Genomic DNA, 16186 nt, shown 5'->3' on the forward strand with positions numbered 1-16186 from the left:
CAGCCGAGGGACTACAGATATGCAGGCTGATTAACTCTGTGCTGCCAGTTCTGACTGACAACTTCCATCTTTGCTCTATTCAAGGTGGTCAGCTTGGCGGTTAACCCAGGTAGAACCAATGCAATTATCCCTCATTAAGAGTCCCTGCAGCTCAATAATCTAGAAGGCCAGAGATAGGGAATCCTGAGGCTGTGGGCAGATTGTGGCCCTCTAGAGGTTTCCATCTGGCCCTTGGAATCCTTCCGAAGACACATTGCACACAGAGTTTGCTTTGTGCCATTCTCAACTACTTTGGCCTGGCTGGAATGTGTCCTTGAACTATGATGGTGCCTCCTGCTTGCCTAAATGATGTGATGGGGGGCAAAAAAAAACACCTCACTTTTACAAGGCTGGTGCATTTATTTTTCAAGTAACAGAGGTATCTAATGATCTGCCCACCTTTGCCTCTGATGCCACCCACCCTGGCATGCCGTCCCTGGAAAGTTAGCTATAAGAGATCTGTTCCTCAGACTGAAAGGGTTCACCCACACTGCAGCAGACCTTAATAGTGCCTCCATTTTAAAGGCATGTTCTAGGATTTAATCCCAGGAGAAGAAATGGGACAACTAAGCCCCCATATCTTATCCAATTTAGCAGTGGTCCTCTGCAGCGCTGATAATGAGGATAGGAGTATAAATGCTCAAATGCACCCAGGGGCACTACTTCCCTGCACTGGGGTGGGACGGGTGGGACAGATGAACCTTGGGGGGGGGGTCCATCTTCCAACTCTACATTTCTATGGTTCTTCACCAGGTCTCTGCCAAACAGGTCAAAACAGTAGTGGAGGGGGCAATTTGAAGGTGGAGGGGAGTAAGAGGGGGGTCTGTGGAAGAGAGAGATGCCAGAGAATAGGCAGCAGGTGGGAGAAGAGTCGAGAGAGTCCCTCCTGCTGCAAACAAATACAGAAGAGGAAAACTCTGGTTCTAAACCTCCACTGCCTTGCGGGATATCTTCAGGAGAAGAAAAGGCTAAGGAGTAAACCAGGGGTCGGCAATGTGTGGCCCATGGGCCAGATGTGGCCCACGAAGACCATTTTACCGACCCACAAGCTGCCCCTGAACTGAGCCACCCACTTGGCGAATCCCCCATGCGCTGCGCTAAAATGGTACAGCGTGGTGCAGGGACTCACCGAGCGCGCCGGAAATCACGTCTGCACACGCACAGATACCAGAAATTGCATCTGTGCATGTGCAGATGCTGAAATTCGCTTCGGCGCAGGCGCAATTTTCAACATCTGGGCACGTGCAGAAGCGATTTCAGGCGTCGTGCTGCGTCAGTCCGGCCCACGGACAATCTCTGTGGGAGTGATGCAGCCCATGGCCAGTAAACCTTTCTGACCCCTGGAGTAAGCCCTACACAAATCTGGAGTGGAGTCCCTAAGACAGTTGGATGGCGCCTTGTAAGCCTCCTTCCTGCTACTCCTGCAGCCCAGCTAGTGCCAAACAGTATTTCTCTGCTTTCCTTTGGACCACATCAGCGAGGCTGAGGAGGGGGCCTTGTTATCTGGGCAGCGCAGGACCTCTATATACACTGCCCGGGCATGCAGCCCAGGAAGGCCACTTCAGTGCTGCTAACACAGCGGTTTGACTTCACCCCCGGAGGCGGACTCCGTTGTCTCTCAAGACAGGTGCCAACGACTATGGCAATAGAGAGAGCGCACAGCCGTTGCGACTAGTAGTTCTCTCATTGTACCCCACCCCACAATGCACTGCAGCTGCTGGGCAGTGAACGAGGCACCAAGAACAGTGTCTGCTGCCAAACACCTGGTTTCCCTTCTCAGACCTGAAGAATGCACACACGTACGCAATGCACACACTCGCGCGCACACAAGCTTATGTATTCAGAGGCAGCATGTCCTTGTGCCCCAGAGTGACTGGATGTGCCTTGGCAATTCTGGAGGGGCGAGGTGAGTACAAGGGAGGGAACGACGGCAGAGATTAGCTCTACTACAGCGTGATAAACAAGGGTGTGTAATCCAACGCACACTGCTTGGCTGCAAAGGGGACCTGAACTCAAACATTGCAGCCATCTGTTTCCTTTTGGAAAGCACAGCAGACACAAATTAACTTTGACTTTCAGCATGCACGGCTACGTCCACCGTTCTTGGCTTTGCAGCGGGGAGCCAGTGGCAATAAAAGGCTGTGGGGGGGTGAGGGTGAGGCACAGCCAAAGCCAACATTTGTCATAAGCAAAACCCGTCAAAGGGATTTCAAAACTTTTAGCTAATTATACACCGATCCTAAAACATCCATCCGACACAGACACAGTTGTGCCCTTGGTAGTGTCAGAAAACAATGCCAATTAAAAAATAAAATAATAAAAGCGAGAGTGGGATATTTTTATTGGTCTTGCAAACCACACCCATCTGCTTTTACATAAGTCACACCATTGGTTCATTGACCCCAGCATTGCCTGCACTGACCAGGGTTTCAGGAGAGAAAAAGTCCTACAAGGTCAGATTGGAAAGTGAAATTAGAGTGCTTTCAAATGTTGGTTCAAGGAAAAAATAGGTATTTTTAGGAAGGAGAATTCCCTTGATGCCAAGATCCAGGTTTGGGACAAGTTGTCTTTGGTGAGAGAACGCCAGCAAAGATTTAAGATAACAAAACATGCAGAAAAGTAAAGTGCGGAAAATATAGGCTGTCAGACCTTTAAAATATGCCCTTAAGATATCTAAAATTTGCCCCTTCCCCAGTATAGAAAAAAGACGGCACCTTTGGTAAGTTTAAAATGGTTTACTTACAAACTCTCCAAAGGTCAGATTCATACAGCATTCAGAAAAATTGCACGGGCAATTTTTAGTTACAGTGGTAAAAGTTCCTAAATTATTGGTACAGGAACTCAGGAGAGGCATGTTAGAGCCATGCAGCTAAGTTTAGCCAGCTTAGCCTCTTCATACACTGAGCTTCTCAGATAGACAGGGGAAGAACAATGGCTTGATTACCTAGTCTCTTCCAAAGAGAGCTAAGCCTAGCAGGACAGCTTACTCTATGGTTTTAACCCCTTCATACGTTCATTAGACTTAAGCATGTTGGTTATATGAGGCTGGTTACCCCACAATTTGTTTATGTCTTCTGGACCTCTGCTTTGGGGTCAGGTTGTTCCTGACGCTGGTCTGAAAGATTTGGATTACGAATGCTAATATTGTGAAGGGGTAGGGTGGAAAGAGCTTGTTCAAAGACCTGTGACGGCACTTGCGGTGCTAACATCAAAGAGCTGCTCATCACCTCAGAAACACAATACACACCTAAAGCTTCCTGGTTTGGGGATTTGGCAGGCAGGCAATTTTAACAGAATTTAAACTGCATTAAATTTGTGCTTAATTATCACTCAATGTCACAGTAAACTCCCAAAGTGGGAGCTCCCTCCAGCAGCACTTCATTAGGTGTTATTGGATAAATTCATCCATCTGTCACTTAAGAATTAAAAAAAAAATGATTGCAAAAATTATGAAAGGGGTTCTGTCAAAAAGGAACACAAGGGCACAGGAAACATACGTGCTTCCAGAATTCAACATTTCAAAGACAGTCCATGCAACGGTCTGCTGATTTATGCATAACATTATATTTATAGTCTATGTTTCCTCCAAGGAGCTCCAGGAAGTGAAAACGGTTCTCCCAACCCACTTTCCTCTTCACAACACACCTGAGCAGAGGTCTGTTATACTGAGAGGTATTAATTGGTTCAAGGTCACCCAGCGAGTTGCACGACAAAGTGGGGATTGAAGCCTGGGTCTAACCCCAGGCCCAGTCTGGCAAAGGAAGTTAGGTCATTTATTTGTCTAGCTTAGTACTGCTGACATAGATCAGATACAGCTCCCCAATGTCTCAGAGTCTTTCCCAACCATGTGTCATGGACGCAGAGGAGTGGTGGGAGGCACCGGCTGGGGAACCCCCAAGGGAAAAAGCCTGAGAGCCTGGGGATTCGTGGTGGGATGACGATGAGTGGTCTGAAGGAGAAGACTGGGGAGGAGGAGGTGTTGTAAGCTAAAGAGGCAATAGGATTTAGTGAGCTGGGAGAGTCTGTGGCAGAGAGCAGTCCAGACTTGGAGGCAGAAGCGGAGGCTGGAAAGGAGGCCAAGAGGCAGAGATGAGTCCAGCTGGGGAAGAAGCCAGGTGGCTCCCCCTCCTGCTGAGATGAGCTTCCTCACCCCACCCGACACAAAGAAGCTTCCTCATCCCTGCACTATGCCACACTGGCACATTGCTTCATGACACAGCAATGCACGTTATGCGCAAAAATGTGGTTGCCGCCTTTGTCCTTTGGCTGCTTGCGTGCTGCTCCCAGTAATGTGTGCAAGCTTTCACTCACACAGGTATAATGGCTCGCATGGTTATGTCCCTTGCAAGCCCCCACACCCCTAACAGAACAGTGTTGTGGTGGTGCTTGAGTGGCCTTCTCAGTGGTGGCCCTCGGACTTCAGAACTCCCTCCTTGGGGGAAGTACAACAGTTCCTTTCATTGCTGGGCTTCAGGTGCCAGCTAAGGGCTTATTTATTCAAGTAGCCTTTGGGGAACCTAGTTGCCCAGGGACCTAATCTTCATGCGTAGTTTTGAAACGTTGAGTTTTTAAGGCATTAATGGCGTCGTGAATCAGTTTGTGTTGATGGGTTTTAATTATACTGTGTGCTGCTCTGGGCTGCCAATTGGGTGGAAGATTGGGTTTTTAAAAAATAAATCAAAACAAACAAATAATATGGCGGAAATTGGATAATCTATCAGCAGCTGCACCAGATTGCAGGAGGTACATCGTTGTATGCAACGCAGATTAAGTGTCATCCGTGCTGTTACTGTCTCAACAGTGAAGAAGTGTTTAATCTGCCCCACTACAACTAAGGAACTGTTCTTTAAGTGGGGAGACCTCTAGTAGTAGAAGGTTGAGGATTGTTTCATTGACAGTGGATTTGTCTGGTTGGTTATTTCCACCATGGGGTAATTATTATCAATTGCATCATGGAGGAATCCAATGACCCATGTGTTGTGACCATGCACCAAGACAAAACTCTGCATGGAGCCTACTATTAGACAAGGTCAGAAAATTTCGTTCATGGTGCAAGAAAAACAGTTCAAATGCAACCAGTACAACCGTGGGAGGGCAAAGGATTGCCTCTGATATTCATCTTTACAGACACTAGTCTTAATAATTTAGTAACCACGCTGGCCTCTCAAAGCCATTATGAGGTTGAGATAAAAGCAAGAACGTCAGTGGTGGACACCGACCACTGCCTGCTCCAATGCAAACCCAATTTACAGATGTCTCTGGTCCTCATGACAAGCAGATGAAGTTTGAAAACAGGGTGAGAAGGTGCTGAATGAAAGTACACAGTAAAGATGGCATCCAGATTAAAGCAATGATGCCAGGTTCCCAGTTGCAGAACTTCCTCTGAACAGTAGATTAGTTTGCCACACGCACTCCTAATGTACAATTTAGCTATGGGCTTCCAGCTGATGATTTAATTCCCATCATCTTCAATGCTGAATGTATTGTTGACAGGCGCCTTTGGCACTAATCAAGATAGCAGCCATGTACGATGTGGCAGTCTTGGAGTTTGTAGAATGATGTTTGCCCCCAAGACGTTAAGGGATGTGTCACGATTTGGTTTTGCATCCAGCCCTGTTCCAGTTCGAGCAAGTAAGATGATCGTTTTGTGCCATCCGGTTGCCAAGAGCAGTGATGTTTTACTGGGCCAAGGAAGCATTTTTTAAAAACAGCTGTCTTAGGCTGCCGTGCTACAATTTAAAGAGAAGGAATATATAATCTCCCCTCTTCCAAACTCCTCCAGGGAATTTTGGTATCAAAACATTGTTATTCACTCAGATGTTTTAAAATTTTATATTTAATGCAGCCCAGCGAAAGGGTGAACTGGACGCCTGCCTATTGCATTGTTGCTGTCTATTCTTTTGCAGCTTTAACGTAATTGCTTATTCTACATAATCCTGAGTCTGATTAACCACGAAAGTGACTTAATAGATTGTATGAGCATAAGGTACAAAAGTACAACGTTCCAAGTGTGACAAATTCCTGCGATAAGCAGTGATAAAGGGGTTCAGAAGCTCAAAGAGCTTCTTAAAATTTAGCATCACCAACACTCCCTGACAAGACAGCTATATATGTGGCAAAGCCATGCACCTAGGTGGTCTATCAAACATTTATAGCCCACCAACCATAAAAGGGAGGTCCACAAGGGGCGTGAGAATCTTCCTGTTTTTGCTGTGTGCCAGCCTGGTGGTAAGGAGCAAGAACGAGGGAGTCCAGTGGCCGGCAGGCTGCACTTAGCTGCATAAACCAAGATGGACCAGCCCGATTCACTGAGGAAAGCTTTCCTTCCCATGAATCTCCCAACTCGCAAGCTAGAACCCTGAATACTCAAAGAAAGTTGTACTGGACACAGATGTTCTAACATGGTTTGGGCTCAAGTTTCAGATTGCAGTTCTAGCTGCTAAGTGTCCTTGATTATGCACATGACAACACAGGTTCTAATACAACAGGTGATTGGTCAGTTTCGTTGTTACCACCCCCAATGGCGGCCTCATTTCCTTTCCTGAGTTTCCGACGGAAGCGAGCGTTTAATGTGTGAAGCAGTGTGGAATGTGGATGTGTGGTGTTTTTCTGATGAAAGTTTGGCCTCGTTGAGGGGCAGTATATGAGTAAGAAGATGTTAGTGCACACAACCTCATGCCAATGTAGAAGTTACTGTGGGCTGTCAGTTGTGTAATATGAGGTAATGCATGTTCTTTGTACTTCTGTCCATTTACTGTATTTATTTTCCCCAATTTGAACGATAAAATGGTGATTTTCTTGAGTCAAAATGAGAGTACTCCTAAATGTTGTTTTTTTTAAAGGAAAAAAGCACTGGGGAAGGCTTTCTTCACCTCTCTCATCTCACTAGACGTCGTGGCCATCCTAGTGAAGCTGAATATTGGAAGATTAAGAACAGATAAAATAAACAGCTTTTCTCGGTCAGGGTGGGGGGAAGCAGTGAAACTCCGAGACATTCCTGAACTACAAATACCATCAGCCACAGCAAACATGACCAACAGCCAAGGATGTTGGGAGTTGCAGTTCAGCAATATGTGAAGGCACAAATAAAACTACCTAGCATTGTTTTAAGCAATTCCACAGGCTATTTCCCCCCTCCCTACATTAAATGTACCAAAGCATTATTAGGGGAAATACCTCTTTTTTGTTCTCCTTGTTTTGTTCAACCTCAATATCGATAGGGTTAGTTCCATTTGCTTCTTCTATTTCATCCTCGCTAGAAAACAAAAGTGGAAGAAAATGCCACATTAATTTTCAGTAAACACCAGACAGATCACTTTAAAAAAAGACAGAGTGCAGGTTCTAATACAACAAAATATAATCAAAAAGAGAATGCAAGAATCTTATAAGGAACACCCAGGGGAGATGCTCAAACTAAGGAAACAATCACACTATCACAAAACCTAAATAAGTATTAATGTGACCTGTATTTAGAGAGACAGGTCATTCTTATATTTTAAGAGGCCATCTCACAAGAACTACTGAAATAGACACAATCCATTACATCGTAGAAGAACTATAACAAAAGCCACTTTACTGTAAGGTCTACAGCACTTGCGATTACTTATACCTGACACCAAGTTTCCAAACCTTAGAAGCAAGTAGCTGCTTTTAAACTGTTTCCTTTTATTTGTTTTAAATCATTATATATTATGGTTTGGGATTATTTGCTTTGTAAGCTGCCATGGCAGTTTCATATTATGTCTTTTTGGAAGGGGAGCGATAAATACATTTTAAAAAAGCCCTGAACCCTTTGTTTTTGTTTTTTAAATTCATGGGTCATATCCATCATTGCTGCTCCACTAGTGCAGCACACTTCTGCAGAACAACAGAATCTTTCCCACCTCTCCCCATCAGCCCTCTGCAAAATCAACCCAAGAAGGTTGACGCACACTCCAGGCAAAGTCTAAGAGCTCATGGGAGAGGATAAGAAGGGGAGGATCCCATGGAACTCTGTGTGTGCAGTGTTGGTGACAACCCCATGTTAGCCCAAGCCCAGATGGAGCAAACCAACTGGCAGAGGATCCTACGCACGAGAACATGAAAACAGCCTGCTGGATCAAGCTGATGCCTGTGGGAAACTAAGGAGCAGGACATGATACACAGGAGCAACAGTCTCCCTCCTGCAGTTTCCAGCAACTGGTAATCAGAAGCATTGCTTCCTTCAACTGTGGGGGCAGGGCCTAGCCATCGGATGCCTGTGAGTTCCAGTGTTATGAGACAGCGAGAGAAACCTTTCTCTATCCACTTCCTCCATGCCATGTGCTGAGCCTCTTGGGCTTGCCGATCAGAAGGTTGGCGGTTCGAATCCGAGTGATGGGGTGAGCTCCTGTTGCTCTGTCCCAGCTCCTGCCATCCTAGCAGTTCAAAAGCACACCAGTGCAAGGAGATGATAATAATAATAATAATAATAATAATAATAATAATAATAATTATTATTATTATTATTAATACCCCGCCCTCCCCAGCCAAGACCGGGCTCAGGGCGGCTAACACCAGATATAAAAACAAGTGATCAAAATACAACTTAAAAACAAGAATAAAATACAACATTAAGATGAAGCCTCATTTCAGTAGAAACTCAAATCAAAAACTTTTTGGGGATGAAAACATCTAATCTTCACCAAGGCCAACTATCCAGACTGGTCCTACGTGGGCCAGAAAAAAGCCAGGGAAGTCCCCAAATAGGAGTTCCATCACAGAAGAAGAAAGGAAAGAGGAAAGAGGGGAAGGGAATCAAGTTGATTCCAAGCCAAAGGCCAAGCCAAAGGCCAGGAACAACTCTGTCTTACAGGCCCTGCGGAAAGAAATCAGACCCTGCAGGGCCCTGGTCTCATGAGTCAGCGCGTTTCACCAGGCCGGAGCCAGTGCTGAAAAGGCCCTGGCTCTGGTTGAGGCTAATCTGACCTCCTTAGGGCCCGGGACCTCTAGGGTGTTGCTATTTATGGACCTTAAGGTCCACCGCAGGGCATACCGTCCCGTAGGTACAAGGGTCCTAGGACGTGAAGGGCTTTAAAGGTCAAAACCTTTAAATAAATAGGTACCGCTCTGCCGGGAAGGTAAATGGAGTTTCCGTGCGCTCTGGTTTCCGTCACGGTGCTCCGTTGCGCCAGAAGCGGCTTAGTCATGCTGGCCACATGACCCGGAAAACTGTCTGTGGACAAACGCTGGCTCCCTCGGCCTGAAAGCGAGATGAGCGCCGCGACCCCAGAATCGCCTTTGACTGGACTCTAACCATCCAGGGGTCCTTTACCTTTAACCATGCCGTGCATTATTTTACAAACTTCTATCATGTTTCCTGCCTTTTCCTCTAAACTAAAAAGTCTGAACGCTGCAACTTTTCTTTGTAAGGGAGTTGCTCCAGTTCCCTGATCATTTTGGTAGCCCTTTTCCAAAGCTTTTCCAACTCTACAATATGCTTTTCCAGGTGAGGAGACCGGAACAGTACACAATACTCCAGTTGCACCATAGATTTGTACAACAGCATTATGATACCGGCAGTTTTATTTTCAATTCTTTTCCTGATTATTTTTCCCAGCATGGAAATGGCCTTTTCCAGAAGCAATTCCCACTGAGTTCAATGGGCCTTACTCCCAGGTAAGTGAATACAGGGGTTGCGGCCCAAACGGGGCTGCACACAGATTTTCTTGTTTGCTAAATCATACGGTATCTTTCTTTTTCTTTTTTTTAAAAAAGGAAGGAAGGATAGAACCACAGGTGACAGATTTTTCCCTGCCAGGCACAAAACAGCATATGCTCTGCAATCTGTGTACGTGTTTGTTTTAATTCCTGGCTGAGTGAAAACGCGTTCTTGTCAATAACAAAAGAATAAACAACGGACATCAAACTGGAACAATATTGATCGTCATGGAACAGGCAGCATAAGGGCGTTGGGGAAAACCAATCAATCAATTTATTTGTATGCCGCCTTTCTAAAGTTAAAACCATGCTCAAGGTGACATGCAACATGTGAAAAATTACATGGCTACAAACATAACAGAAGGTAGTCCTAAGCAATAAACAAAACATAAAAGGTACACAGCCAAATCAAATCAGAGTCTGTCCAGCAGCTTCAGCTTTTGTAGCTGGAGTCAGTCCGGGCCCTGCCCTCCCAGGCCAGGTGGGAAAACAAATGTAAGATCTTGCAAGCACTCACAGCCCTAAGAGATTCCTTTAGATCTTTAACCAATCCCACACTGAAATATCAAGGTGCCTAATGACTTTAAATAAACCCTCCCCAGTTAATAATAATAATAATAATAATAATAATAATAATAATAATAATAATAATAAACAGATCACTATTTTGTATATTAGCAAAGTATTTCAAAGTCATCTGTCACCACCATCTACAATACGAGCCATGCAGGCCAATATTTTATATTCTGGGACATGTGGGTGATAGCTAACATTAACCATACTCAAGAGTAGAACTTGTATCCATTGATTTCAATGGGCCTTATCACCCAATGAGAGTACAGTGGTACCTCAGGTTAAGTACTTAATTCGTTCCGGAGGTCTGTACTTAACCTGAAACAGTTCTTAACCTAAAGCACCACTTTAGCTAATGGGGCCTCCTGCTGCTGCCGCGCTGCCGGAGCCTGATTTCTGTTCTTATCCTGAAGCAAAGTTCTTAACCTGAAGCACTATTTCTGGGTTAATGGAGTCTGTAACCTGAAGCGTATGTAACCTAAGGTACCACTGTACCCCACACTGGGTGGGGTATAAATAATAAAATTATTATCATTACTATTACCATTACTATTACTACTACTACTACTATCAGTGATAAGCTGTCAAACGGAGCCTACAGACTCAGTGGATTCTTTGTTTGTTTGTTTATATTCACTTACATACTGCTTAATCAACAGCAACCTCTAAGCAGTTTATATAAAACAATATAAAATATACAAGGAAATAATACATCAAATCAAATCAAAGTTTGTTCAGTTTAGCTATGGGGGAGATCTACTACCCAGGCGCAGATCTACTATGAAACTAATTAAGCTTAAGCTTCCAAGCTCCTAATCCCGGGGGGCCCCCAGAAGCGACTTTAGCCCATACTGCTTTTAAAAAATGGGTTTAGTAGATTTTGTTGTTGTTGTTGTATATATTAAAACAACCCCAAAGTCTAAGAGTCAGTAGCACAGATGCTGTAAAGGTGGTGTGTCAGGGTAAATTGGCTGTTTTGCTGAAGAGCGCTTTAATTCTTTAGGCATATTGTCTCTAGAAAATGACATTTTCATCTGAAACTATATGTGTGCATGTTGTTAGAAAAACCAGAAAAAAAGAGTATTTTGTAAAACGTGCTTCATATACAGTGGTACCTCGGGTTAAGTACTTCATTCATCCTGGAGGTCCGTTCTTAACCTGAAACTGTTCTTAACCTGAAGCACCACTTTAGCTAATGGGGCCTCCCGCTGCCACTGCGCCGCTGGAGCACGATTTCTGTTCTCATCCTGAAGCAAATTTCTTAACCCGAGGTACTATTTCTGGGTTAGCGGAGTCTCTAACCTGAAGCGTCTGTAACCTGAAGCCTCTGTAACCTGAGGTACCACTGTAATACGAGATGATCCAGCACAGCAATTTTAATCAAAATCTGAGATGTAGTAGTAATTATTTTATTTTTTTAATGTGGTGACCTGTCGTGGAACAACCCCATTGAAGAAGGTAACAGTGGTTACCCAGACTTCATTGCTGGTTGTGAAGGGCTCAAACTTCAGGGACCCTAAAATGTAGGTTCTCCACTGAGTAAGACTAATTTGTACCAAGAGTAAGGACACCTGCTGTCTCACGTGCATAATCAAAGAAATGCAGCCACAAGAACTAGAGGAAGCAGCCACTGCAAAGACAATGGCATATGGACCCAGTCAGATTCCACCTATCTCAGTACTTACTGTTTAGACTGGCCAGTAGTGGCCCACCACAATTCCTTCCCATCCCTACCTGGTGGTGCCAGGAATCAAACCTTCTGCTCGAACCTGGAGTTGTCAGGGATTGAACTCTTTCCCCTTCTGGAGCTCAGCAAGAAAGGGATGGAGCAAAGGCTCAGAGGGCTAGTTGGAGGGAAGAAGAAGCCCCAATCTGGCTCATGGATCATGAGCAAAGGTAAGAGGCAATGGCAGGGACTGGCAGAATGCCGCCAGGTGTGTTCCAGGGGAAGGTGGGCTGGAGTCGGAGGCCAGCAATTTGTGGGGAACTGCACCAGCCAGGAGGCAAGAGGCAGAGGAGGCTTCCGAGCTGGAGGGTGGAGCTCAGGATGGATTGGAAGAAGAGGAGGAAGAGGCAGGTCAAGCAAGTGAAGGGCCAAGTGCTTCCCCGCTCCTGCACCACTGTCTCCCAGAACCAGGAGTGGAGTGAAAAGAGAGGAGCAGAGGAAGCTTCCAAGCAGGCTCAGTCTCCGGCTGCATGCGTGCAGCCCGTCGAGAGATGGTACACAAGCTAGTGGAGGGGAATGGTCCCCTGCTGCTGCAACTGCTTCATAAGAGTGGAGACCTGGGAATAGCTGCCTAGATTGGTTTGTGTAGGTACCCAGAGCTGTAGAAGCATCTGTAAGTGTTATCTTTGAGAACAAGGAGAAAGGCACCGCAACTCAGAGGCGGAGTCCATGCTTTGCATGCAGGATGGACCTGGCATCCATCCCTGGCATCCTCAGTTAAAAAGACCAGGGAGCATGTGATGGGAAAGATCCTGCTTGAAACCCTTGAGTCAGGCTAGACCAGGCTTCCTCAACCTCGGCCCTCCAGGTGTTTTTGGCCTACAACTCCCATGATCCCTAGCTAGCAGGACCAGTGGTCAGGGGTGATGGGAACTGTAGTCTCAAAACATCTGGAGGGCCGAAGTTGAGGAAGCCTGGGCTAGACAATACTGGGTTAGAGCAGGCCTAGGGAATCCATAGTCCTCCATGTGTTGTTGGACTGCAATTCCAATCACCTCTGACCCCTGACTATGTTGGAAGCTGGAGTCTGAGAACATCTGGAGGGACATCTCCCTGGGCTTCTTGGACGAATAGCCCCAACCCGGCACAGAGCAGCTTCCCATGGGTCTAACTGCTGCTTTAATATGCAAGCTATATCATAGCAATTACTTTGAAAGAGAGAGATTAATATGCACTGTTTATAAAGTGCCTCAACTGCTAGACACTGCACAGTTAATTATTTTGAAATAAACAAACCCGGCCTGCAGGCTTGCTATCTTTAAAAAAGAAAAGAAAAAAGGACAACGCCATGTGGGAAAGGGACACAAGCAAGGGAACATAAAAGGAAAGGAGGACATGTCTAGCAACAAGCTGTTAACCAGAACTGCGGTTTTTGTCTCCAGAATATGCCTCCCTCTCGATTTCCGGGTTGAACTGGAAGGGTTGGCTACACTTGTGAACCTCCCAGGGGTGGCCCAGAGGGCAGGGGTTTCTCAAAAACGTGGCCCATGGACCACCAGTGGGTCTGCAAATTTTGCTCAGGTTGTCCACGGTGCGCCTGTGGATTTGTGGCTGACTACAGGAGACGGCACTTCCATTGCATTAAAACAGTGATATTGATTTTTAATTTGTGTCTGCATTGCTTCTTTTATTGTTATTTTATTGTGTTACAATCTGCACTCTACGTAATACAGTAAAATATAAACGGTAAAAGCAGCAATGAAATTGCAATTAAAACCACACAGCACCTTGTAGAGCACATTACAATTGCTGCAACGGGCATGAAAAGCCATTCAGAGGTCTGCCAAGACCCTCGACAATTTTCAAGTGGTCCGCGGGGGCAACAATTTTGGGAACCACTGACGAAGGACAACATCAATCCTGAGCACGATGGATCACTGATCTAACCTATCAGATTTTGATCCTTCAATAATTCCAATCAGACGCTGGACCACAGTTCACAGTGATGCTCACCTGTGACTTAGCATTGCTGTACAGGATGCTACTGAAGAGCCTTGTGCCGTGTAGGAAGGACAACAGCAAAGACAACAGCAAAGAACTTATTGGCTCCACTTTTAATATATGCATAGGCTTCAGATCCAATGAAACTGGCACACCTTTCCAACAACCCATGAAATTAAAAAAAGATATTGCAGAAGCCCATATGACATACATTGCTGTTTTCTTTCCCAAACCCTTTTAGAATTCCTTCCACGGAGCCCAGAGTTTGCACCTGTTTACTGCGGAACACTTCTGTTATTATTTTCTGACTCTGTGGTTTTCACAAATCGAGGCAAAAATAATTTTAATAACCCAACGCAGGAATCGTTGAGGGGGCACCGATTCAGGCAACCTTAACTAATGTGCTATCTTGCAAATACACCATCGCTTGTACAAGCTTTCTAATATGTTGTATACAATGAAATGAAGAGAACACACATACACACACACACCTCCTCCCCTGTTTCTCTCTCACGCTTTATGAATCTGTTGCTACCGTTTGGCTAGGCAAACTTAACTTCAAATCTGTGCAGACAGCAACTGTGCAGGGTTTCAGACAGGGGTCTGGGCAAGTCAGGGACTGAGCCTGGGACCATCAGCATGCAACGTAGATGACTCGACTGCAGAGCTACAGCCCCTTCCCCAAATGCGAGTCATTCTATGAAGCTGCTTTTTCAGAGTCACACGACTGAGTCCATCTAGATCAGCACCATCTAAGTCAGTGTTGACAGGAGCAGTAAATCACACTAAGCAAGCTGGAGGTAACTCTTTATTAGCAAAATAGGATCTGAGTGTCAGGCCTAATAAGCACAACTACTCATCTCCAGAAGGTCTCGCCCTGTGAAGCAGTTGCTGAGACTGAGTCCCCACCTCTCCACAGCTGCTCAAATCCCCTCCTCTCCAGGGCTTTTTCCAAGCAATCGGAGACTGCACCTCCATGAAGTCAACCTCTCCTCTCCCCTTTTCATGCCTCTTCTGGTTCTGGGAGACCAGTGGGGAGCTTGTTGCAGCAGGAGAGGGAGACACCTCTTCACCAGTCGGACTCATCCCTGCCTCTTAGCCTTCCTCCTCCCCTGCTTCAGCTTCTGCCTCTGGTGCTAGACTTCTCTCTACCATGGACTTTCCCAGATCGCTAAGCCCTGTTACTTCTTCAGCTTCCGACACCTCCTCTTCCCAGCCTTCTCCCGCCACCCACTCATTGTCATCTCACCACCAACCCCTGGGCTCTGAGCCTTCTTCCCTTGAGAGTTCCACAGCTGGCTCCTCCCACCATTCCTCTGCGCCCAACCAGCCCATGACATCAGTAGACAACATGGTGCCTTTCTGATGCTGCTGGACTACAGCTCCCATCATCCCTTGCAACTAGCCATGAGGGATGATGAGATTTGGGAGTCAGTCCAACTATCTCTGGGCGGCACCACATTGCTTGCCTCTGTTCTACAACGATTGACAGCGTCTCCCCAGGGCTTCAGTCATGGGTCTCTTCCAGCCCTACTTGGGAGATGACAGGGATTGAATTTGAGACCTACAATGCAGACGCTGGACCACTGAGATCTATCCCCTTCCTTTTTATTCTCTCTTAACAGTGGAAAGATCGTCGCTGGCGATAATAAACTGAAGTGGTGGATAAAATTATGTTCGCTGCATGTGTTTTTATTGTTCTGCTTTATTGAACGCAGCAGCCCTGGGAATATTTATACAAAAGGGCAACGTACAAACTAACAAACGAAATAAAACATAATGTGTGAAGGGGGCTACCTGGGTGGCTTTTTATTTCCCAGTGCACCTGCTTAAGGCGGAGGAATAATGCATGTATTTGCTTCTGCATCCACCTTTGCGTCTTGCATTTGTTGGATAAAACAATACCTTTGACTCTCAAGAATTCCCAGGCCAGCAAGCATTACAAGCACAGTAACAAAAATATAAAGTATGCAGTGCAAGAAAGACAGTCACTCACACACACTAAACAGTGTACACATGCACACACGCAAACAATTGAGAACAATAACCGCAGCCCTACTCAACCATTTAAAAGGATGAAATTCAGGAAGTTCACATAAAAGCCTGGAAAAATAAAAGAAAACCTTTGTCTTGTGCCTAAGTGACATGGGTGTAGACACCAGGTGAGTGAAGCCTTTACGTTGAAGACATAGATGGACTAACGGCGTGACTCAAAATAAGCCAGGTTCT

At 45.7% G+C, this 16186-nt stretch overlaps 1 protein-coding gene across 2 annotated transcripts in view; it reads right to left on the reverse strand.

Moving 5' to 3' along the window:
- RCOR1 (REST corepressor 1) overlaps nucleotides 1-16186 on the reverse strand; it is a 143071-nt gene that overhangs the window by 22970 nt on the left and 103915 nt on the right. For both annotated transcript variants that reach the window (XM_053369382.1, XM_053369304.1), the window contains exon 7: nucleotides 7216-7294. In XM_053369382.1, coding sequence (XP_053225357.1) covers nucleotides 7216-7294 — 79 coding nt within the window. The remainder of the gene's footprint in view (nucleotides 1-7215; nucleotides 7295-16186) is intronic.

This window comes from Podarcis raffonei, chromosome 1, assembly GCF_027172205.1.
Source record: "Podarcis raffonei isolate rPodRaf1 chromosome 1, rPodRaf1.pri, whole genome shotgun sequence".
Taxonomy (NCBI): Eukaryota; Metazoa; Chordata; class Lepidosauria; order Squamata; family Lacertidae; genus Podarcis; species Podarcis raffonei.